This window comes from Dissoconium aciculare (genome assembly GCF_010015565.1).
Source record: "Dissoconium aciculare CBS 342.82 unplaced genomic scaffold K489scaffold_1, whole genome shotgun sequence".
In the NCBI taxonomy this organism is placed as follows: Eukaryota; Fungi; Ascomycota; class Dothideomycetes; order Mycosphaerellales; family Dissoconiaceae; genus Dissoconium; species Dissoconium aciculare.
In genome coordinates, this window is record NW_022984951.1 from 2,376,233 (window position 1) to 2,399,646 (window position 23,414).

The 23,414-nt window shown below is 52.5% G+C and overlaps 8 protein-coding genes across 8 annotated transcripts; 4 read left to right on the forward strand and 4 right to left on the reverse strand.

The window, feature by feature from the left end:
• Nucleotides 1-496: 496 nt before the first annotated feature.
• On the forward strand, nt 497-5,617 carry K489DRAFT_406409 (Pkinase-domain-containing protein; the record flags this gene model as incomplete). Its single annotated transcript, XM_033607249.1, has 4 exons — nt 497-653; nt 2,051-2,454; nt 2,516-5,105; nt 5,163-5,617. The coding sequence occupies 4 exons, from the start codon at nt 497-499 to the stop codon at nt 5,615-5,617; spliced, it is 3,606 nt and encodes a 1,201-aa protein (XP_033464790.1).
• A 647-nt stretch (nt 5,618-6,264) lies between these two features.
• Nucleotides 6,265-7,155, reverse strand: K489DRAFT_406410 (ribosomal protein S7e; the record flags this gene model as incomplete). The annotated part of the gene is made up of 3 exons (XM_033607250.1): nt 6,265-6,628; nt 6,690-6,772; nt 6,994-7,155. 3 exons carry the CDS (start codon nt 7,153-7,155, stop codon nt 6,265-6,267), a joined length of 609 nt encoding a protein of 202 aa, XP_033464791.1.
• A 255-nt stretch (nt 7,156-7,410) lies between these two features.
• Nucleotides 7,411-10,593, reverse strand: K489DRAFT_375901 (peptidase M28). Its single transcript, XM_033603789.1, has one exon. It carries the CDS (start codon nt 10,530-10,532, stop codon nt 7,575-7,577), a length of 2,958 nt encoding a protein of 985 aa, XP_033464792.1. The 5' UTR covers nt 10,533-10,593; the 3' UTR covers nt 7,411-7,574.
• Nucleotides 10,594-10,817: 224 nt separating this feature from the next.
• K489DRAFT_375902 (uncharacterized protein) lies at nt 10,818-14,340 on the reverse strand. Its single transcript, XM_033603790.1, has 2 exons — nt 13,640-14,340; nt 10,818-13,570 (listed from the first exon to the last, which is right to left on the reverse strand). The coding sequence occupies exons 1-2, from the start codon at nt 13,881-13,883 to the stop codon at nt 10,953-10,955; spliced, it is 2,862 nt and encodes a 953-aa protein (XP_033464793.1). The 5' UTR covers nt 13,884-14,340; the 3' UTR covers nt 10,818-10,952.
• Nucleotides 14,341-16,584: 2,244 nt separating this feature from the next.
• Nucleotides 16,585-17,329, reverse strand: K489DRAFT_310088 (ribosomal protein L13; the record flags this gene model as incomplete). Its single annotated transcript, XM_033600680.1, has 3 exons — nt 16,585-17,036; nt 17,093-17,228; nt 17,309-17,329. The coding sequence occupies 3 exons, from the start codon at nt 17,327-17,329 to the stop codon at nt 16,585-16,587; spliced, it is 609 nt and encodes a 202-aa protein (XP_033464794.1).
• A 405-nt stretch (nt 17,330-17,734) lies between these two features.
• Nucleotides 17,735-18,994, forward strand: K489DRAFT_375903 (uncharacterized protein). The gene has a single exon (XM_033603791.1). The coding sequence runs from the start codon at nt 17,810-17,812 to the stop codon at nt 18,710-18,712; it is 903 nt and encodes a 300-aa protein (XP_033464795.1). The 5' UTR covers nt 17,735-17,809; the 3' UTR covers nt 18,713-18,994.
• Nucleotides 18,995-19,211: 217 nt separating this feature from the next.
• K489DRAFT_392122 (acetyl-CoA synthetase-like protein) lies at nt 19,212-21,491 on the forward strand (the record flags this gene model as incomplete). Its single annotated transcript, XM_033606721.1, has 3 exons — nt 19,212-19,739; nt 19,814-20,009; nt 20,074-21,491. The coding sequence occupies exons 1-3, from the start codon at nt 19,581-19,583 to the stop codon at nt 21,489-21,491; spliced, it is 1,773 nt and encodes a 590-aa protein (XP_033464796.1). The 5' UTR covers nt 19,212-19,580.
• A 1,015-nt stretch (nt 21,492-22,506) lies between these two features.
• Nucleotides 22,507-23,264, forward strand: K489DRAFT_375905 (uncharacterized protein). The gene has a single exon (XM_033603792.1). The coding sequence runs from the start codon at nt 22,831-22,833 to the stop codon at nt 22,990-22,992; it is 162 nt and encodes a 53-aa protein (XP_033464797.1). The 5' UTR covers nt 22,507-22,830; the 3' UTR covers nt 22,993-23,264.
• The last annotated feature ends 150 nt before the right edge of the window (nt 23,265-23,414 follow it).

Sequence of the window (23,414 nt, forward strand, 5' to 3'; positions counted from 1 at the left end):
CAATGTAAGAGTGGCGATGATACACCAGGCCGTGGCAGTAACATGAATCACGAAAGGTCTGTCGAGGGCAGCAGACTCAAGAAAGTGGCCGACACTGACAACAAGTGTTTAACGAACTACGTTAGCTTGAAGATCGCATCTCCACTCCCACGTACTCAATTCAGGGTGCACAGACAGCATCCGTAATGGATCTCTGACAGCGCGGCGACGAAAATAGGCATCGACAGAAGCTGCGCGTGGTCATCAAGCGATCACGGACTTTACTCCTGAGCGGACCAATGCAGATTCGATTGCTAGTGTTCCTCGGTGTGCATAATGATGACACTCCTTGTCCTGGCGTTGACACACTCTTCTGTGAGTAGCGGATCCCCCTCGTTCCTTGCCTACTCGCCATCATCAGCTGTTCGGTCATAGATGGCCCAGCCCGTCATTACAAGCGCCGCCATCCGAGCAGTGCGCATCGTCTCTGCCCGCTGCTTGTCAGTATCCCTCGACCATGAGCGGAATTGGGATCACATTACGCTGTTCCATAAGTCCTTTGCCGCTCGCCCTCGGCTGTATCTCAACGGCTTCTGCCAAAGCCGGCCTGGCCGTGCCTCCCCCACTACATTTGATCCGCTCCATCCTTCTGCAACGTGATGAACGGCTGGTGTGTACGTAGTTATGTGTATATCAAAGTAGCATCCACCCCAGGACATTGTTGCGGCCATTCCCACATGCGTATACAATACGTGACTCGAGACACTGCGGCATCCAAGATCGAAGGGTTATACATACCACGTCTTTGCTTGGGTGGTCTGACGCTGCATATGTTGTATTAATCGACCTTGAAAATGTTCGTCGAGGGGGACCCTATCCGCCCGAGATGGGGTTTTTAGGTGACCTTACCCACCCCTCGATATGAACTACTGTCTTTGCTCCACCACCACCTGCATGCATTTTTCATTCTACACCAGTCATTACCATTTGATGAAAATATATGGCCGCCCGCAAATTTACTCACACTCGTTCTTGACTCTCCTCACTTGATAAATCAATCGTCCGAAAGGTTGCTGAAAGGATCAGACATTGTCCAGGCCTGCCCTCGCTTGGGCCAAGACCTTAGAAACACGCCGCAGTCGCATTGTCACCTGGCCAGGTCTAACCGCGCTGCCAGTCCAATCGGTTCGCAGTGCCGACGCTGTCCGTTTGGCTATTCCCACCATTGCTTCGTTCGCTGGTCCGCTGCTTGCTTTTGTTCTGCACTCGATTCTCATGATTTGAGAGCATTGCCGACCCTCTCCATCAGCGGCGAGAGTCATGTCATCGCCTGTCCTCATGCATCATGGTAAGCTCGCAACACAGGCCTGGCTTCACCAGCGGAAGAGCGGCGAGTGGGGCCACAAACAGGGTATCGGATCACGTTTGACCATGGTGCGGCGGAACGGTGTTCACTGCCGTGGAATAGCATCCAACTCTTTGATGATCCCGCCACCTTCTCTGCTGGGTGTCCAGGCTTGTCACAATCGAGCAGCGTGAGCCATGTGCTGACGGCAAGGTCGGTGCGACAACAGATGCATCCTCTTCTCACACCTCTTCCGCCGCTGAGGCCCGACAAGCACAGTCGCAGCACCCTGCAAGTTCTGCCGCCTCCAATTCCTCACGCCCGCCTGCCTTACAAATCCCTAAGAACCGTTCGTCGGCGAGCCTGTCGTCGCGCTTCCCCGGTGACGGTGGTAGTACTGCAGAGACCTACGAGAATCTGTCTAGGTGCGTCCAGAACCCATATCGTTACTCCGCCCGCAAGCATCGCCGAGCAGTTTCTATGGACAGCTTGGGCACCCTCATACGTAGTTGAGCACCGACTGGTGTGCAAGATAGAAATACATACCTTGATGCTGAAAGCTTTGTCGTCGATACGCTGAAGAGATCCGATGGACATGGGAACTGGACCGCTCAAAGTGCTCCAGCTTCGTCGAACGAACTGTACCGTGAAGATCCTCCCACTGACTGTTCTTCCGCGACCTTAATAGATCTCCTATCTTGTCTCCGTTGACCGACCGAGACACAGGTCTTCGCCGAATTCGTCAGCAGCCTGCACCTCCGAGTCGCCATCCCTCTTCACCGAACGTGGGCGCCGTCACACCAGATGCGTTGAGTCCTGCTGTCTCCCGGAAATCATCATTCGCTTTAGGTCCAGGCTCTGGCCCAGCCCCACCATCTTTGCCATTCGGCGAGGATCTCAGTCGCTTCCCATCGGAGTCACTGCACTCTTTCTCCTTCGCTCACCAGAGCAGCGATACACTGCAAAATCGTCAGAATGTGCTGAAGAGAAGCATTGAGTTCATGCGAGATAAGCTGAACTGGGCAGCGTCTTCACCTCGTATAGCAAGCGCTCAAGCAAGACTGGCTGGTGACGAAGAGATATTGAGCATGATGGAGTTACTTCAGAAGGCGAGCATCATAAGTACCCAGGTAAGAGCGCGCTGAGTCACGTAGGCTTTGAGTTGTTGAGGTGGGCTGATGGGTGACACAGGGCATGAATGATTCCGGCCTAGGTATCGACCCTGGCCCCTTGACGGGCCCGGCTCAATTTACGAACGAGAACATCTTCGAGAAGAGCTTTTTGTCGAAACAGAGTGAGAGCCCAGTCGAGATGCAGAGCCCGGATACGATCGTCGGGAGCCCTCGTGCGTTGACGGAGACTGCGGTGGCAGAAGGAAGTGTAACCCCAGTAGGCGCAGCCGGCCTTCCCTCGAAATCGACTTTGTCTGACGACAGCACCGTCGGACCGCTCGATCGACCTCATTTGACCTCCATTGACGACGACTTCATGCCCGGGCTGCCCGCCAGCCGCCCTCACCGCGCCTCTCTGAAACGTACTTATACCGACATCGCAGGATACTCATTACAACATAGATTGAACGAAGCCCTCACTCAACCACATCAGTCTGCCAGACAATCTACGCCCAGCTCGACAAAGCTCTCATCGCAACCACCGACCCGCTCAAACACTGTCGCCGAACGCGCACCTCACGGACATCGAAATGCCCCGGCGCAAGCCATATTCACCACGGAGACAAAGGCGCCTTGGACGATCACCGCCGCCAACGACCTAGCATGTCTCGTCTTCGGCGTCACAAGAGCAGAAGTCCGCAAACTAGGGATCATGGAGGTCATCAAAGAAGAGAGGCGAAAGTGGCTCGAAGACAAACTCAGAAATCCGGACAGCGGAACAGCACCCAAGATAAGTCGACCTCAACCGCCCGCCAATGGAAAGACAACTTTGGCACCGAGCTTGGCAGGCATGGGCAATGGCCTGACAGCTAGATTACTATCTAAGCCTCCGGCGCGAGAAACATATCAAAGCAGAAGAAGCAAGAGTGAAGACGGAGAACGGCCGTCACAGAAGGAGTTGCATCATCCAAACAATAAAAGTAGAGGCGTTTTGCTTTGTGGCGATGTGGTTCCCATTCGGAAGATGAATGGCGCCACCGGAAGTGCTTCACTGTGGGTTAAGGAGAAGGGCAACAATCTTATCTGGGTGCTAGAGGAAATTGCAGAGGACGTTGCAATGCTTACGGTAGATGAGATTGGATCGGTACTTCGAGGGAGTGGAAATCTAGAGGAGATCTTCGGCCTGGATCGTGTGCGTAACGGCATGGATGTGCAGCGCCTGATTCCATCCTGGCCCAAGCTGTCTGGAACAAACACTGGTGCGGTCGATTACGATGCTCTCGCAAAGTTGCGGCGCTTTACAGCAAGGACGAGCAACGACATCAACATCCCCGTGACGATTGATCAGATGGAGAACGGTAGCATTTTCCGCATTTCAAGCTTCCCGCACATTGCTGGCATCATCGTGGTCAACCCAGCCACCATGCGTATTAGCAGCTCGAATAGCGTGTTTTCGGCAGCGCTCTTCGGACACGCTAAACCGGACGGTCTGCCGATCAACGACCTGATCCCCGGCTTCGATACAATTCTACGTGTCATGACTGACGAAGACAAGATTGGCTTAGTGGATGGTATCGTTATTCCCGAGCACAGCTTCCGCCGAGCCCGCGCACTTCTAGCATTACGAGAGGGATCTGCTGATGCGGCCGCCATCTTCTTACGCCCTAGCGGTGTCCCAGCTCAGCACAGAGATGGCGCAGAGATCATGATCGATGTGCAAATGCGAGTGGTGAAGTCCGATCGGGAGCCTATCTACAACGAGACTGTGATTGAAGAAGATGTGGCTGTCAATAGCAGCGAGGTCGTCTACGCTTTGTGGATCACGTACAGCCGTCAACTTCACGCCGTTAACCACGGCGTCGGGCCAGTGACGCCATTCGTCAGCCGCCCAAGTACGCCGCCTCAGCAGCCTGCTCCGGAATATGTGCAGAGTCCGATGGTTGTATCCAGCCCGGAGGCCAGCGAGGAGAACGATGTTCGCATCAAGATCCTCGACGAGCAGCTCGCTCAAGCCAAGTCGCCTTCTTCGCCACGACAGTCGTCCATTCCTACGAATCCGAGTGATGGCGAACCTTTCGAGCACCCATCGCCAGACCTCATTGCAGCAAATGTGAAAGTGATCAGGAAGAAACGCATCGACGACTTTGTGATTCTTGAGGAAATGGGACAAGGTGCCTATGGTCAGGTGAAGTTGGCGCGCTACAAGAAACCCGGTGCTGGCAAAATGGTCATCAAGTATGTCACCAAGCGCCGCATTCTCGTCGACACCTGGCACCGCGATCGTAGACTCGGCACTGTCCCGCTCGAGATCCACGTTTTGGACTATCTCCGACGCGATGGTCTCCAACATCCAAACATCGTCGAGATGGCTGATTTCTTCGAGGACGACATCAACTACTACATTGAAATGGTACCGCATGGCCTGCCTGGAATGGACTTATTCGATTACATTGAACTCCGCGTTACTATGGATGAGCCGGAATGCCGAAAGATCTTCCGGCAAGTCGCGCAGGCCATCGGGCATCTGCACTTGGATGCCAAGGTCGTACACCGGGACATCAAAGACGAGAACGTCATCCTCGATGGTGAGGGTAACATCAAATTGATCGACTTCGGCAGTGCGGCGTACATCAAGAGTGGACCCTTTGATGTCTTCGTCGGGACCATTGGTACGTAATTGCTGCTTTATATCAAGACCACGCCCATGCTGACGTTTCCTCGCACAGATTACGCCGCGCCTGAAGTTCTTCGCGGTCTTCCTTACCGCGGCAAGGAGCAGGATGTCTGGGCTCTCGGCATCCTCCTCTACACCATTGTCTACAAAGAGAACCCTTTCTACTCCATCGATGAGATCATGGATCACGATCTACGCGTCCCGTACATCTTATCGGAAGACTGCATTGATCTCATCCGGAAAATGCTCGACCGCGACGTCGAGCGCCGCATCGCTATCCAGGCCGTCCTCGAACACCCTTGGACCACTTTCGTCGACGAGGAAGACGAAGATGCATCGACCAAGGGCCAGCGTGATGGCACAGACCAAGGGGCGTCCACCGAGGCCAAGAAAAGCAATGCGGGTCAGAGCAGGACCGATGTGGTCATGAGAGAGGGCAAGGGTCAAATCGGCGCGGAGGAGGAGGCGAGGGCCATGTCCGCAGCGGGCGTCACAGGCATGACCTAAGACGCAATATCATGCTGCTCGGTCTACTGCCGCCTCGCGTCCAACACCGTGATTGCATGAGCGATTGACGTCATGACGAATGAATGTGTGATGAGTTTGAAGAAGAACGAAGACAAATTATTTGATTGAGGACATGAAGTCCGGGAAACGGCGGGAATCAAAGGCAAAAGTCTGAAATCGCGTGGGAAATTGGGCATCGGCATTCACGGGCAAGGATTTGGGAAAGCATATTGAAGGGTCATGCTAGCTTTTTGGTGCCACGTCTTTTTAGAGATACCCCGATAAAAATGGGATCGTTTTGGGCGGACACTTTCATCACTGGATTGAAAATGTTTCGTCGAATCGATGGGAGATAAAGCCTTTGGAGGTAGCAGGGAGATCGCGTTTGGTTGAACCTTTGGTGGCTTGCCTCGCCAAATGCCCAAAGCGAAGACGGGTAATTCATTGGCGCACACATTCGAAGATGAGCATAAGAACACAAAACCACAGCAGAACCGGAACTTTCTTCTTGAGAATTTCATTTGGCATAGAAGTAAATACGCTTTTTGCGCAATCCCATTCAACCAGACGCCTTCGCCATTGCCATGAAGAAATTTCATCGCCCACTCCCTATCACGAGAGGGACATCATACCCACAATACAAGCATCTAGTAGTCAGCCTGGGCCTGGGGGAACTCGAAGTTCACACCCTTGCCGGTCAGGCGCTTGTAGACCTCGGAGTAGGTGTCGAGGCGGTAGTCGACGCTGCCGCGCTCCTTCTCGTCGAGGACGACCTTGAGAATCTTGGAGCCATCCTCCTTGGTGCGGACACGCTTTCCAACGATCTCGACGGGGAAGACGAGGTCAGCGAGGATGGCGTCGTGGACGGCAGTGAGGGTTCGGCTGCGCGGGCGCTTCTGGGTCTGTGTGGTGCGGCTGCGGTTGCTGCGCTTGGGGCGGGGGAGGATGCGGCGCGATGCAACGATGATGACGTGACGGTCGGAGAACTTCTTCTCGAGCTCACGGGTCAATCTGAAGTAAAACGGTCAGATCTGACATGCATTGCTGCGACAATTGATTTTCCTGTACGTACCGTTGCTGGCTGCGGTGCCAGCCCTGAAGAAGGGGAACCGGGACGAAGATAACAATGGCCTTGCGGCCGTGTCCAACCTCGATCTGTAAGAGTCCTGGTGTCAGCGCGAAGCCGCCCAGTGTCCACCGCCTCTCCGAAAAGATCGAGGTATTTCATTTAAATGTGTGCCTGTGCCAATAGCCGTATCCAGAGTAATGATGACCATCTCTTTCTGATATGATCCGAACAGTAGGGTCCAATGACTCCTTGTACCACACATTGACTGCTGTTGACGACTATTGGCGCGGATCCTGCTTCATCTTACCTCGCGTGCAGAGACGAACTGCAGAGGTCGGAGTGCGGCCTTCATGTCGGGGATGTTGGTCTCGAGCTCGTAAAGAGCAGTGGCAATGTTGCTCTCGATCTCATTGGGCTTCGCCCGCGATGGGCTGTTGGGCGCGATCTTGTTCAAGGCTTGAGTAGACATCTTGACTGATATGCTGCTGGTCTTGCAAAGAATACTCTACAGAACTTCGAAATTTGGGATATCTCGAATTTGCACCATCATGCCAAGCTCAACTTTCGCAGCTCACAATGGTGCGCTGCGGCGAAACGTTTTTCCGTAAACCCTAAGTCGCAGCGCTACCTAGGTTCCTATGTATCGTCCTATGCAATATTGGGTGGAGATATACACCTAAGTAATAATGTAGTCAAACATCACAGGAGTGAAAGAAAGGTAAATGCTTGACGCAAACTACAACAGATTCTTCGCTCATCAGAGTATAATTGAATATTATTACAGCGACCGCGCCAGATACTTATCTTATGATATGTCAATGCAAAACAACCACTGTTGAGACTACTCAAAGCAGGGAATCGTATTTGACAGCACTTCCATGCAGACGATCAGATCTCAAACTCCTTGTAGCCCTCAACGAGTCCATGACTCGCCTTGGTGACAATACTCCAGACGGGCTGGAATTTTCTGATCTCGTCAAAAGCTGGTATCACGCCCGGGGTGTTGCCGTCGCTCCACGAGCACACCACCCTTCCCCTCTGGCCCTTGGCGGGAGCATCGGGCCAGGCAACGTCGACTTTGAAAGTCTTGTCCCAGGTGCGGCTGAAAAGATGAACTTGAGAGCTACCGCCGTCAGCGACAGGACGCATCCGAGGATCCGAGCCTGAGCCTTCGATACGAACTTCAGAAACTGCGTTGTTGAAAACAAGCTGGCAAATTTTCGTGTTGAGCCCTTGGAGCGTGATAGTTGCGTGGTTATCTTTGTGTGAGATATTGTACTTCAGCCAGGACTTAAGCTCTGACTTGCTTGTGGTGATAGTCGAGTAATTATGCGGGACGAGTTGAGGTAGAATGCCCTCAAAATTGCAGATGTTAATGTTCGAACTCGTCTTCGGATCCCAAGCGTGGCATGACAGTGCTTGGTCGCTGCTGCTTGGAAGCTCAGCAATGACGTCCTGAATGTAGCCGTTAAGACCACGAATGGTAACATTGTTACTGCCCTCGTCCAGATTGACTTGCTGGATAAAGTAAAATTTCATACGCGCCTCTCTCGAGAAGGGGAAAGACACAAGTGAGAAAGTAAGACAACCAGCGAACACCAGCAGCAGTGCAAGTGGAATGTGGAAGCTGAACCGGTGAAGAAAGGGTGTCAATGGGAGGAGCAGTAGAACTGTTAAAGCCGCCAGGAACAGATAGACCACGAGTACTCCATTGCCATCAGCTGAGGTCTGACTCAAGGCTGAGGTGAGCAAAAGACCAATCTGTCCTACGAGGATGACGTTGATAGGCGCCAGAATAAGGAATTGAATAATCCAGGTCCACTGCGGCAACGAGCTCGACCATGCTTGCTCGTTCATGTACGCTCTATTGAGGTATGGATCCTCAGTATCGTCAGGAACCTCGTCTCGATCTGCACGCCGACGCCTGGAGAAAGAAGGAAATGTCTTGTTGGAGTTCGCAGTCCTGCCCCTTAGAAGAGAGGTCGTCTCTGTGATGTCATCACCATCGATCACGTCATGCCGACCATCGTCACTGCTCGACAAAATTCTTCGCGAGGAGATGCTTCCAGGCCGCGTCGATACTGCATCGCTCTGAGCTCCAAGAACATGTTCCACGTATTTGGACTTCTTCGGCAATGCGAAAAGCTCAAGGTAGGATATAAAGAGCGCTGTCCAGACCGAAGCGTTATAGATGACCAGGAAATACCCAGATCCTAGGTGGAGGTTGTTCTCACCAACAGTGGCAAAGACCAGACCAATCCAGGACAGGATATACAACCAAATCAGGGCGTACATACGCTGGAGAGCTGTAGGACGCACGTTTGAAGCGCCGGCAAGGATGAACCAGGCAACGAAGAACCAGATGCTTAACATCATGGCCCAGACCGTGTACTGGTGGCCGTATAGAATGTAAGGATTCAGCTTCGTCAACAGATATGCGAGGCCTACCACCGCCGCCGAAGCCACAACAACAGCGATGGGAAAGCGAAAAAACCCACGAACTCCGTGGAGTTGAGCCGACTCGTCGTCGTCTGATGAGCGAAGATATTTCCTTGTCGAAAATGGATACCATTTGCCGCTGCGCTGTATCAAGACATGTAAGAAGATGAAGACAACCGGACCAGCAGTCAAAAGCGCCACAGACAACCCGAACAGTGTTGCCATACGCATGACGGCGAAGGCTCGCCCGAACAAATCAAACCAAATAGCATCACTTCCAGTGGACAGCTTGAATTTGCCAGAGCGATCTGTGGTTCCCTCAAATTCGTCGCCAGCATAAGACGTCAATTCGTCCATAGTAGCAAGCGAAGCGGAGAGCATATGCCATAAAGAGTTCCGGCTTGTGTCTCGCGCGTCATCCTCATCGGTGTGGTAGCGGGCGCGAGGCGCGAAGAAGGCAACATCTAAACCTCTCATTCCAAGGTCCTGTGTGAAGATGGTGTAATCGGTGCCGCTTCGAATGAAGTTGCGTTTGAAGCCGTCGCCGCTAATGACGGAGCCGAATGGATAAGGGCTTTTGGAGTAGGCCCGAGTGACCTCCGCATCGGTTGAGCGGAAGAGTGTTGCTCGACCGCCAGCTCCGGCTCCCTCGAGGTTGAGAAAGGTATGAGGCAATTGTGCGATTGGATGTTGCATGTAATTACGAGCACCATACAAACCGTTCTCTTCGCCGTTGTTCAACAGCGCGATGATGCCTCGCTTTGGCCGATTTCCCTTGCTGGTGTAGTGCGAGATGAGCTGCAGAATCGTGACAACACCAACTCCATCATCAGTGGCGCCAACCGCAGACGGTACGGAGTCGAAATGTGCATTTACTAGCACTCCGCTAGATCCGCGATATTTGGTCGTGGTGTTCCACCAGTCGTCCTTTTCATCATCCTTGCCGCGTATGTACACTATGATGTTGGCCGACTCGCCATAGAGAGTCAGAGGGCGGAAGCTCCAATCATCTCTAGAAGTGAAGTTGGATGTGTCATTGGCGAAGACGGTCACAAGCTTTGGGCTGGATATGCCTGATGTCAAGCGATTCTTGTCCGAGGCGAAAACAGTTTTGTAATCTGCGCCATTACGCTCCAGTATTTGTCCGACTCTTTCCAGCAGATATTCTCTTACAGCGTCATTGCGCCGACTGCCCCAGGGATGATATCCGGTCGCGATGACTCCAAGATCATGCCATGCTTCAGTGATATTGACAGATGATATTGATACGCTCGAGGGTACTGATGGTATGGTCAAATGCGTGAATAGCAGCGCCGTTATCAGGACGGCGTAGATCGAGCCGCCAATAAGACTGACTTGGGCCGGTAAAAAGGCGATTGGATTCCACGAGTTGGACCTGGTCGCCATGAGGATCCACTTTGCTGCGCTCCTAAGATCGCACGCTTGACCACACAAAACACATCACAGCAAAAATCGATTGTGAAGTCTGTACATGGGAGCAGCGAACATCCGGTCAGGCGAAGCGTCACCTGCCACACCTCAATAGACCACCCCTCTCACTGCCGAAGGTGGCTCAAGCTTTGCCCTCTGCGACATTGACGTCACATCCATTGTCGACAATCCATGGGAGCACGTACATACAAATTTGAATACTGAGCCCAAGATCACCACCTGGGCAGAGTCAGAGGCAAGTCACGGAAGTAAAGAATATTGAATTATGTGGATGAAAGGACTCGGCCACGATTTACATATCACAAAAATTCAGTATGGCAAGATTGCACATACTGTAAGCACGGCTCCCTAATCGTCTCGATAAGATGGTCATCACTACAAAGTGTTGTGATATGCACCGGCCATGGGATCCCACTCGCTGCTACCGAACATATTTTGGATCTCCTGGCGAAGTCCCTGGGCTGCCTGCCACTCTTCAGCGGACATGGGCATCGTCTGGTTGCCGAGCGGCGGTGTCGCCTGACTGTAGGACATGGGCTGAGATGGCGGAAAGGGTATGCTCGGAGATTGCTGAGCCTGTTGCGGCACCAAGTGCGATTGTGGGTGCTGCTGTTGAATATAAGGCGGAAGTGCGAAGAATTGCGCCTCGATGTCTCCTTCGCTGCGAGGGTTCGACGTCGGTCGGCTGTCAACGTCGATATTAGAGTAAGCGGTTTTGCGGCCATTGGCCGCATATGGAATGCCCTGGTCGAATTGCTGACGATTCTCGAAAGAGGCCAAAGATTGGTTTGGATAGAGAAATGGCTCATTTGCGGTCGGGAAAATCATATTCGAGAGGTCGGTCAACTCAGGCGGCTTGAGGCTGTGTTGATTTGCGTAATGTGGCATTGTGCCGTCAATTGAGTTTGGCATTGGCGGCTGCACGACACCCGTTTGTAGACTGGAGTCATAGGAGCCATCGGTAGAACTCTGCCCAGGTGTGTACGCCGGGCTCAGCCGGGCCCAGGTCTCAGGATACGACGTTATCATATTCTGAGGGTTAGGCTGGCCCATTTGAGGGAAGGTCGCAGCGCGTCTTGTAAATTGTGGAGGATCTTGAGTATCAGCGAATGACTGTATGTGAGCGAGAGGAGACTGTGTGCTGTTATTGTGTGGCTGTGCGGTGCCTTCTTCGAATGTGCGTTTTCTGTTTGGCGCAGGATTTGGACGACCTTCGCGCATCCAGGTAGGTAAGCGCTGAAATATGGTATCTAGTGTTGCCGAGCACCTGTCCGCCGCCATGCTATGTGCGGCAAGTGCTGAGAGAACCTCTTTGCCCTGGAGGGCATCTCTCATTAAGGCATGCGTGGTGTCACTGTCCGGATTTTCGGCGGCGTAGTAGACCAATGCCAATATTGAGAAGAAGGCAGTGTACATCGAGAACCAGTAGCCACCATTGAGAAGACCCTTCTGCTGCATATGCGTCTGTATGTGAATGATGTTTCGTGAGACGTTGATGAACGATGCAGCGCAAGCGTATGCTCGTTTGTCTTTCAGTTCTTTTCGCTTGTCATTTGCAACGAAGTGAAGGAATGGGCGGTAGAGCATGACTTGGGCGTACGCGTAGGTCAACCGCAATAGCTGCTGAATTCTGGTGTACTTTCCTAAGGTCTCGTTTGGGGTGAGAATTGGCGGTAGACTATTTTTCCAGTTCTCGAGGTCGTTCTCAATCTCTCTAATGCTTGCAAAAGGCACAGAATATGATTTGTCTCCCATACCAAGGGGTGTTTGGAACTTGATTGGGTAAATCTTGCGCACGATCTTGTTCAGAATGTCGACCACACGGGTATGCATGTTGAAGGCGGTCATGGTAGAAACCAGGCCGTCCGGCATCGGTAGAATGCCATTCCGCGTGATGTACTCATCATCAACCTCGAGAGGATAATCCTGATCGATGTCCTCGTCTCGAAGTGTGTTGGGTAGACCGATCAATGCGCCCACATACGAGTCAAGATTTCGGATAGTCCAGAATAAACGCTTTCGAGTTTCCGATTCCACGGGGTCGAATTTACCGACCGCCGAACGATGCAGGCCCATGCGACAAGCCGAGCGCAAGGCGATTCCGACGTATGCATAGCACTGCGAAAGCTTCGCCGTTGATTGCAAAAACAGGATCATCAGAACAACAGCTTGAATGTGAGCCAGATCTCGACAGTCTGCAATATCCATAAGATGCCGCGCAGTGCGGAAATACGCAAGACCTTGAGCGTGGGAAGTTTCATAGCCTTCTCTATCATCTGTTTTACCGAACAGACTGCCGAGGGCCATAGCGCTATATAACAAGGGGAGGAATACATGATCCTCATTGGTGTATAGCTCCTGAGGTACGCTGAATATCCTCTCGAAGCTTGCCCAAAATGTGGGTTGGTGGACTGTCCTGAGCAAGGCGGCGGCATCATTGACTGCGTAGCCGCATATCCGACGCGCAAGTTGCTGAGGTGGCAGAGCGGGTTGCGATCGCATCCCATCGGCGAAAGGCGAGTCCATCCCGGACTTGGGCGAGTCCAGGACATGATGCAAAGTCGGGCTTTTGACGAACGGCGCGCCTTGCTCCTCCGGCCCCATGAGATCCCCTAGCTGTTCGCGCATTCTTCTCACAAAACTGAGACCGGAAGAGTGGCCATGATAATCCCAGTGACCTGTCTCGTCGAGATCAATCTGCGCTACAGCGCGAATCATGGATTCGATATTCATCTCCGGTTTTGCCTCTGTCGCCACAGGTAAAGAAGGCGGCTGCGTTAGTGACTCCCTTTGCGGTGCTTGTCTGGAACTGCCAGGCCCCCCTTGCAGCCATCCTTGTGTCACCGCAGCGACCATGGCTGGGTCGTTGAGATCAAGGTTGGGAATGAGGATATGCAGCAAAGTCTGAGCACTCCGAAGCTGATTCTCGATACTCTCTACATATGCTGGCGCTGGGTTCCTGCGTCGATTTGAGGGCTGGTCATACGTACAGTCTACCACTTCTGGTCAGGACTTTCTATTCTGAGTGAAGCTCACGACCGGCCGGGGCTTGAGGAGCTTACCATAGCTATAGACGGAGCAGTGCGTACACGGCTGTGCGCCGTCGCATTTGATCTTCTTCCGCCGGCATTCATCGCATGCTCTAGTCACTCGTCGACGTTTCTGGAGATGGCTAGGCGTCTTGTTTGCAGTGGTTTTCGATGATGGCGAAGCTTCTGCAGACCCTCCTTTGATCTCTGAATCCTCGACGCTGGAATCGCCATCGCTCGCGTGACCCTCTGAATCCTCCATGGTAGTCTGCTTCATGGCGGGACACCAGGTCCCTTGTTTATTTCGTGAAAGCACAATGAGCTTTGGGACACCCTTGTTGCACAAACGCTTCAACAAGCTCGCAAGGCGGTCATTCTAAATTGCTCGATGTGTTCCTGTAGCTACTGGATCTTTGATGGTGTCCGTAAATGGTTTCCGAAACAAACGACGATGATGCACATCAGAAGTCACGATGCGTCGTCGCTTGTCATCGCAATGTCCCAATAATCAACAGGAAACACTCTTGAGATATGCGGGGTACTTCTCTAGGATAAGAGGAATGATAGTCAGGATTCAGCCAGAGCGTGCACGTATGAGGTATGTGAAGGATTTTGGCACATTTGGGTGTTGCGCGGCTTCATGTATGTTTGCAGGCCCGACTGGAGAAGGTTTTGCGTACAGAACATGAGGAGCCCACCGGGGCACCCACTAGTCCGTCTTACCAGAAAGCTGGACGACGATCATACTGTATTATTATTGGGGGCAACGTGGCGTCGTGTGCATGCTCATGCCTGCTCTACTTCAATCTGTGCCATGGCCCATGATTGTTGCCGCGCGCGGTGTTATACAGCACATGCCTACATCCCTTTGGTTCCAGGAAAAATTGAGTTTTACCATCTTTGAAGCCGTGCTGACAAACGCAGGTCCACATCGCGGAAGACCCAAGACTTTTTGGACACGCACCTGGGCAATGAAAGAGCGCGAAAAACCTGCTGACGTCACGCATAGTCTGTCCGTTGCACCTGACATACACTTGCAGCATTCCAGTGATGTAAAAATTCGCATCGTGGGTAGGAACTTTTCATGGGTGTGTGGGTTGATTGGAGCATTGCATGCGACATTGCCAGGCCTATCGCGCCCTTCCTATTTCCTGTGTGCACTATCCCAGGCGCCATTCGCGGGCATACGTCAGCCGCGATGCCACGGGCTGGCTCTTCAAGCGAACGTAATATCGATCAGATTCGCGACATGCCTCGGTTGGCACACGATAGGGAAATCGTAAATCAATCACGATGCTGACCAGGTGGTATTCCCCATCGGTGGGATCGGTCCTTCGAACGAATCGGTGGAATTGAAAACCGTCAGCTCCTTCGATGGCGGCGTCGTCATCCAATTCAATAGTGTTCAACCTGCATTGGCACGATTCAATGCTTAGCTCTTGTCGCGCCTTCCCACTTCAAGCTTAGCCGTCTATGTTGCGAACCATTGTCCACCACGTTAGCCCGTGCCTCCGCTGTCGGCCGCATTTATTCCACCTCCGCCCCGTAAACTCCGCACAATGGATTCGCGACAGCCCTGGAGACGACTTTGCTGCCTGGAAGTGTGTATCGACCAGACCACTCATCATCACGGTACCGTTGCTCCTGATGATCATTCAGATATAACTTCGGTAGCGGCGCCTGCCTGCATCTGTTTGCAGCCCAGTTGGTCGGAATACGCCGAGCAGCCTCCATATGATGAGATCTTATTCGGGTTCTTAATCGCATTTTCTCAACTTCCGCACTGAGCAGCGTCGATCTCTTAGGTGCGTGATTGCTGCGTCACCTGCGTCCCACACCCGGCTCGATTGATTATTGCACCAGTCTAACTAGATGATCATGTTCATCAGCTGCAGTACAATCACGAAATTGACTAGCAGGGGGCGTGCTCATCCCTCTCTTTTCTTTGCAAACCACGCCGCTTCATGTAAATGTCCGTCGTACTGCATTGATCTGCACAATGTCGTGACCAGTGACAAAGTTGTCGTTTAGAAGATTTCTGCAGGAACGATCGCTCTCTCGACGCGCCTACCATTACGAACTCATACAGTACAGCCCAGCACCTCTGTGCGCTTATTCCTGGAGCTTATGCTCAAGTCCGGTGCATCTGTTAGCTGCGGTGGGGCCAGAGCTGGGAAAGTGCGTGATTGTGTAACAATGTGGTCAGCGGCTATTGATAATGGCCGACGTTATTTCGGAGGCGACGTGAATATGTGTCAACGCGTGACACTGCGACCTCTCGTCGACGACTATAGCACGCAAGTCGAAAAGGGCCGTCATCGCACTCGCGGATGGGGAAAGAACTCGTCCACGGGGTATAGAGCTGCGGTCGACATGGGAAAATATGCCAGGCGAGACTCAAGGTTGGAGAATTCCAAGATTCGTCAGCCGCTGCTTCTGATCAAGTCTGCGAGCGCGATGGGCGTTTGTCGCGATACGTTGGTCATCGCGTCTACTGTAGATGAGGCAGGCCTACATGATGCAGTTCACATATAGTGAAAAGTGAACATTCAGTCAAGGCATGAGGGTGTTCATTGACATCTTTGGTACCCGTGTCCATTGCTCCATTGTGGTAGGCTTCGACAGATCGCGGAGGAAGCAAGTTTCGACAGCTGACGTCGGCGATGACTCCTGCTAGCTCCTTGTGTACAGCACATGTCGAAAGCTGAAAATTTTAGAAGCCACGCTTGGCCCTTCAAGCTCACACTCCTCACCCATCATGCTCCATTATCCTCGATCAGTCACACAACAGCAAGGGGCACTCTGCAAAATGTCGTAATGCTTTATTGTCATGCCTGTGAAATTTTGTACGGCACTCATCTCTTGACGCCAGAACAGACCCATAGTCCGAGTTACGCGATGAAAAAGAAGTTGTAGCCGTGACCACCACGCCGAGCAGTCATTCCACCATTGTCAACTAAAGAACAAACGCCCCTCCCCTAGTAACCATATTGCTCCAGCTGCTGCTTGACCTTCTCCGGGATGGCAGCCTTTGACTTGGCCTCCGCGAGGCTCTTCTGTGCGGCCTTCTTCTTCTCATAGTATGCCAAGCCCTTGACCTTCCTCCGCTCCTCGAGGCGTGCGACAACATCCTGGTATTTCCAGCCGAACTCGTAGCCAAGACGGCCAACTGTGCAATACTTGCGGCCGGGCTTCAATCGCAGAACACGGAGGGCTTGTGGGACGACAACACGCTTCTTCTTGTCGTATGGCGGTGGGACACCCTCGAAGGTCTTCAGGCGCTCAAGAGCCTTGGCTCCACGCTCGGTCTTGTGAGGCATCATACCGCGGACAGTGCGCCAGAACATCATGGCGGGTGAACGGAAGTGCCATGGTCCACCACGCTTGGGGTTGAATCGAGTCTGTTTGCGGAGGAAGGCCTGGTACTTCACTGTATGAAGGGATTAGACTCAGGATTCAATTTCGGTGGGCCGGTTCGTTACATACGCTTCGAGCGGAAGAATTCGCCTGAGATGTTGATTTGCTCGCAGCGAACGACGACGATTTTCTGGCCACTGAGGAGTTGTTTGGCCACGGTTGAGGCCAAACGACCAAGAAGATGGCCCTTGCCGTCAATGACGATCTACAGCAACTGAAGTCAGTTTGAGTCCGCGCAGTTGAACGGAGGCTGCGGAACGTAAGCTCTCGCAATGTTCTACGCACCACTGGCTCGAAGGTCGACATTGTACCTGTTCGAATAAGTGAAAATGGACAGGTATTGATGAAGTGTTGTCGCGAAACTAAGCCGGTATCTTTGGATTTACACCCAGTGCGCCAGCAGATCCACACAGAATTTCGCGGGAGTGTGCCAAGCACAAAGTTTGTATGCCAAGCAAAGTTCCTATTGGTTGCGAAGGCCCGGGTGCTAGTGCCGAGCATTTGACATGCGTGCTGTAGAATACTGCGTTGCATGCTGACCCCGGCTCTGCGCTCTTCCAGCTTCTCCAGACCGCTAGCTTTTCCAAATTGAACAGACAATCAAATTGAACTGTAGTGTACGTCATCATCAGCAATGACCGCAACCCGTGCTCAATAGTTGCCCGGTGGACTTGTTTGGCCATTTGCAATTCATGAAGATATCTAGGTATGTCTGTAAAATTCTGCAGTACATACCTTCGCAATTTCAGGAACTGTAAAAGGTTGCAATTGCGGAAAAAAACATCAATGCAGTGCATCTTTCGCCCTTGCCTGAAGCCGATCCCCCTGCTCAGCGTTTCGAGTGGCGTCCTTCTCCTATCGACTGTTGGGTTGTCCACAAGAACAACCTCCTCAATGGCTACTTCTAAACCCGTATGGCCAGTCAAACCGTACTCTCCACGCCATCAAGCATGGCCTTATAAAGAGTCCGACTTTTCGCGGCAAGATCCTTCGTCGGATTCGTCTTTCTACCGTGCGCCTCGTTTCGTAACACATATTGACGACGCTGCAATTTCCACCCTAAAAGAGTACTACGCAGACGTTCTTCCTACCTCAGGAAAAGCACTTGACTTTTGCAGCAGCTGGATAAGCCATTTCCCAGCATCTGTGGAGCAGGCAATAGCCCGCGATGAGCTCAAAGCGATCGGCATGGGCATGAATCAGGCCGAGCTTGAAGCCAATGACGTTCTCAAACACGGGCGTCTTCTCGTTGATCTGAATATCGACCCCGACGTTTCGGCCGCTCTGGTTAAAGCGAAGGTGGTGGACTTGTCAGACCCGGAGACACTCATAGACGCGTCTACTGTAGTTGTCAGCATTGATTATCTCATCCAGCCAGTGGAAGTGCTTTCTAGCGTTTTGAAAGTCACAAAGCCAGGCGGTAAAGTCCATCTTACGATCAGCAACCGCTGCTTTCCCACCAAAGCGATCAATCGATGGTTGCGCATCTCCGAGGAGGAACGACTGCAAATGGTTGGCGATTTCCTGCACTTTGCAGGTTGGAAGGACATCGAGCTGGTGGAATTAAGCAATGGCAAAGACGCTGGACAACCGTCTTCCTTCGTGGCCCAGGACTTTCGTGGACTTATGAGCATGATAGGCATGAACTCTCGTGACCCACTTTGGGTAGTTCGCGCCACAAAAGCATGAAATACAGGTTCCTCCCCAATCACAGAATGAGCTTGCTTTTGCTTCCCCTGTTGCTGGAGTCGTCTTGTCAACTTTGCTTCCATAAGATGCCCGGTGATTTCACGATCGCTGTGGAGCAGATGGAGTTTGCGCAAGATCGGATCATCAATTGAAGCATCATCGACTACTATGTCGATTGCATAAAGCTTCACGGTTGGAGGACGAAAGCATAACTAGCCTGTCCGTTTTGATGCTCACTAAAGCGTTGTAGTCCTGCCATAATGTATTGGATGCCTTCGCGCGAGAAAAGTTTAGTTCGTTTGCAGCTCAGCGCTATCACGAGATGCATTCGTCGCACGCGACTCGCCCCGCGCGCCGTCGCTCCGAGGCAAATGCCGGACCCTCGAAAAACCGCCAGGGCTGACGATACTGTGCGCACTTCGCCTCCTGATGGCCCTGATGTGCGCATGCGCTCAGACCCTCCTTCACATATGACTGTCTTCCAATTCGTCCGTTTCCATGCATGCCCAGGAGTTCAAGGCCAGTTCAACAGAGCTTACCATTCGTAGCCTCGCGACGTAGCTCAAACTGGGGTAATCAGTTGCGAGTCTTGGCCGTTGAGCTCTCTTTCACATTGAGTCCATGTGTTCGCATACTTGTTGTTCCTTTTCGACACATCCTATTTGAATATATGTACGGTTTGCTGCTTATCTTGGTGCGCACATATCGACAGGAAGACGATAGCATTGCATCGCTCTGGCCACTGCAGACAAAGTGTAGCCCTCGTCGTGTTCACCAGTATTCGAGCTTTCAGACGTTCGGTGACGACGAAGAACAGGCACAGAAAAAAGCTCACTAAATATTCTGCATTGAGACAGCGCCATCCAAGATGTCAGGCGCAGCCAAACGACTCGCGGGCCTGACCGCGCAGTTCATGCCGTCTTCTATGCGGCCTCCGTACACATCAGATGCCTACGATCACACGCATCACGTTCACCAGCTGAGTCCGACCCTGTTCCTTCCGCGCGCTGCTGCTATAGAGCCTGATGTAAGAACGACACTGTTGCTGTGATTAAGTAGACTCGGTGGTGCGCTTGTGCTGACCAGTGCATTCAAAATTAGGCGATTGCGGTTCATCATCTGACCGCTAATGGGAAGACCTTGCGGAGGACGTACGCGCAGACGGCAGATCGAGCACGAGGGCTAGCCTACTTTTTGTTAAAGCATGGCTATAGACGTGTTGGGATCCTGAGCACTAATACTCCAGCATTCCTCGAGGCCTTCTATGGCATCGGAGGCGCCGGCGCGGTCAATGTCGGTAGGTCTCAGAAGGCACACGTTGTTCAAGGAAGATGGCGCGATCAACTGATGCGAGTACTTAGCCATCAACTACCGCCTGAAGCCGGACGACATTAGCTATATTTTCGAGCACGCTCAGGTGGACTTTATCATTGTGGATGCAGAATTCAAATCTCTCCTCGAAGACTTTGCTCAGAGTCATTCGCAAATACCCTTACTCGTGGATACGGACACGGATGAGGATTCGGGACCATATGACCAAGCAGTCTTGGAGGGACTCAAACACGATGAACAAAGCGGCGGACACGGCTGGGCAGGCTTAGCAACCGAAACCCACGATGAGAATGCGATCATGGCCTTGGCGTATACTTCGGGCACTACTGCGCGTCCGAAAGGAGTTGAGTACACCCACCGCGGCGTATATCTCGCGGCGATGGCGAATATTGTCGAGAGTAACCTCAACTCCTCCTCAGCACGATATCTATGGACACTGCCGATGTTTCATGCCACGGGCTGGACTTTTCCATGGGCCGTCACAGCTGTGCGAGGCACTCACTACACGCTTCGAAAGATTGACTACCCGTATATCTGGAAACTTTTGAAGGAACAAAAGATCAGCCATTTCAACGCAGCGCCAACTGTGAATACGCTGCTTTGTGCTGACCCAAATGCGAGTCGACTACCCCAACCTGTTCGAGTAACAGTCGCTGCGAGTCCGCCCTCGGCTCACCTGTTCGAGACCATGGAGAATCTCAATCTTCTCCCAGTCCATGTTTATGGCATGACCGAGACTTATGGGCCCATCACCAAAGGTTATCACATGCCCGCTTGGGCTGATCTTCCCAGCAAGGAGAAATACGCCAAGATGGCTCGGCAAGGACATGGTTTCCTGACGTCCTTGCCCGCGCGAGTAATCAAGACCGCTTCCGACGAAGACGAATCTGGCGGTTGGACATCGGGCAACCACATCGAGGATGTCGCAAAGGACGGCCGCGAGATCGGCGAGATTGTTTTCGTCGGCAACATTTGCGCGCGGGGCTATCACGCTGACCCGGCCGCCACACGAAAGCTGTTCGCTGGCGGGGTTCTGCACTCAGGGGATCTGGCGGTTTGGCATCCGGATGGCGCCATCCAAATCCTCGATCGAGCTAAAGACATCATCATCAGTGGTGGCGAAAATATCTCCTCTGTCGCATTGGAGGGCTTGCTCGTGACACATCCGGATGTGCTGGAAGCAGCGTGCGTGGCGGTGAGCGACGAACAATGGGGCGAGCGGCCAAAGGCTTTCGTTACCGTCAAGACAGGCGGTGACAAGAAGAGCAAGGTGACAGGCGATGAACTTATTGCGTGGGCTAAAGAGCAACGAGGAATCAGCCGTTTCATGGTTCCGCGCGAGATCGAGGTGATCGCCGAGCTGCCCAAGACAACGACGGGAAAGGTGAGGAAGAACGTCCTCAGAGATTGGGCAAAGGGCGGAAGGCGAGAGGTGGAGAGCTCATGAGCGACAACAACGTCATCAGAGGTCGTTGTGACTGTAACGAAATGTATGACTTGCGTCGATATTTTAGTATTTTGATGATGTACATGTGAGGACATATTCAAACACGACCAAGGAAGGCTAGTCGTTTTTTACGTTTTCTTTGCATACCATGACTCTATGGTAGTCATGTTTTCGCAATGCGCGCGATAGAAACTCAGGAGCATTGTGCATGAGTTGGATCAGCCAGTGCTGCAAACCATTCGAGCAGGCGACTGTGGAAATACTTGCCTCGTTCACCAGGCACCACTATTCGATGGCCTCAACAGTTCGAGTTGATGAAGGGTCGGAAAAGCCACACACCGCCAAATTATTAAAGCGCTCCGGTTCATCGACACGGAATCTGCTTCTGGAAATCTATCTTTTGGCACTGCAGAGGAAAAGCGTTCCGACGAGCGGTCAGTCGCGGCTAGGGTTCGGCATGGCCCGGTCTATCGATCGATGATAACAATGTCATGCCATACCGCTCTTGATGTCAATGCAGAAGAACGAAAGTCATCTGCTGTATCACAGTCTCATCTGCTTCTCATGGAGCCTGTATAAATGATGGGCGATCAAATGATGATGCTACTGTCGTGGAGTCATGATGCATTCCTGTTTCACTTGTGACAAGGATGGATGGTCTGCTGCAGGAGAACAAGCGGCATTTGGCGGCGGAGCCACTTTCTCCCCCGGAAGCAAGGCACTTGGGCACTCTTTCGCACGCCATCGTCTTATGCCTGCCAAGCTACACGTGCGCCGACTGTTCGATTGCTAGGACCACATGCTATACCTATCCGAGCATGTTTCCGCCGTCGTCCCATCGAAAGATGAGCATGATAACCTGATCATGAGTTGTTGCATCACATGTCATTGATTCATGTTCAGAGAAACTGCAGCGTGCGTACTGCTCAGAGCCTCACGTATTGAAGGGGACCACCGGAGCCAGAAATGGCCCAGGAGGAACCGAGACATACCACGAGAACCGACCCGAAAGCAGCGGATGAAGAGACGCAAATTTAATCGCCAGCATGTGACTCTTATCAGACATTTAAGACCCAAAGCCTACAGAGTTCGCGTGTTTTCGCCATGTAATCTTCGCAGGAAGTATTGATCCATCAAAGGCAGCTACTCGGACGTGGGTGATGATAGCCGTGCGCTCTAATTCTGACCCATTACCCTCTCTTGCAGTTCGTGCACTGGAACACGTGAAGGATTTGCTCACGACCCCGGCAATTCATACTGCGTAGTCTGCGGCGTTGAATGCCTTCAGGCTGTTACTCATGTGGCATTAGTTTGCGGTGCCTCCACAGCATCGCGATCCATGGGTCTCCTCGCGAAGGACCGCTCTTCGTTGGGGATTGTGGACGCGGCTCTCACCCCGACCCTAACCCTGTCAGGATTCCTGCTGTACGTGGTTCATCTAGTGCGGAGCTGGAATATGGTGATAGCAATGATGATCATCGGTGTCTGTAACGTTGAGTAATTCCATTGCCTTGACCAACCTCCAAGGGCGATCCCAACTGGTAGATGCTACTACAAAGACAAGAGAGCCCGATATTCTCATGTACAGCACACCCTGTCACTTTCTTTGCATCGCATCGCGGCCGCAAACATCGGCTGACCATGGGCTGGGCACGCGTCGGCGATGAAGAAGATGGTGACGATGATAGATTGTGATTGTGCACCAGCTAGCGTACGGTGTGAGTGGTGACCGGCAGAAGTATAGACTCGCAGCAATGTAGCCTGGCGAAGAATGTAGGAAGAGATGAGCGAAAAGACAAGTTGCCCCAAAGTTGATGAGTGCGCCGCCCCCCATAGGCTTGATGGCGTCGGGCGGCCCTGACCGTTGCAGCGGCGGCTAAGCCGGAAGGACACAAGTGCGACAAGTTTGTGCATCCCAGGCCG

What these genes read in the sequence shown, in the direction of transcription:
- K489DRAFT_375901 (XM_033603789.1), bottom strand. Translation starts at nt 10,532, where the DNA reads ATGGCGACCAGGTCCAACTCGTGGAATCCAATCGCCTTTTTACCGGCC.
- K489DRAFT_375902 (XM_033603790.1), bottom strand. Translation starts at nt 13,883, where the DNA reads ATGAAGCAGACTACCATGGAGGATTCAGAGGGTCACGCGAGCGATGGC. An exon ending in CTGCTCCGTCTATAGCTATG is followed by an intron (nt 13,571 to 13,639) that starts GTAAGCTCCTCA and finishes CAGAAGTGGTAG; the next exon opens with ACTGTACGTATGACCAGCCC.
- K489DRAFT_375903 (XM_033603791.1), top strand. Translation starts at nt 17,810, where the DNA reads ATGCAGTGCATCTTTCGCCCTTGCCTGAAGCCGATCCCCCTGCTCAGC.
- K489DRAFT_375905 (XM_033603792.1), top strand. Translation starts at nt 22,831, where the DNA reads ATGGGTCTCCTCGCGAAGGACCGCTCTTCGTTGGGGATTGTGGACGCG.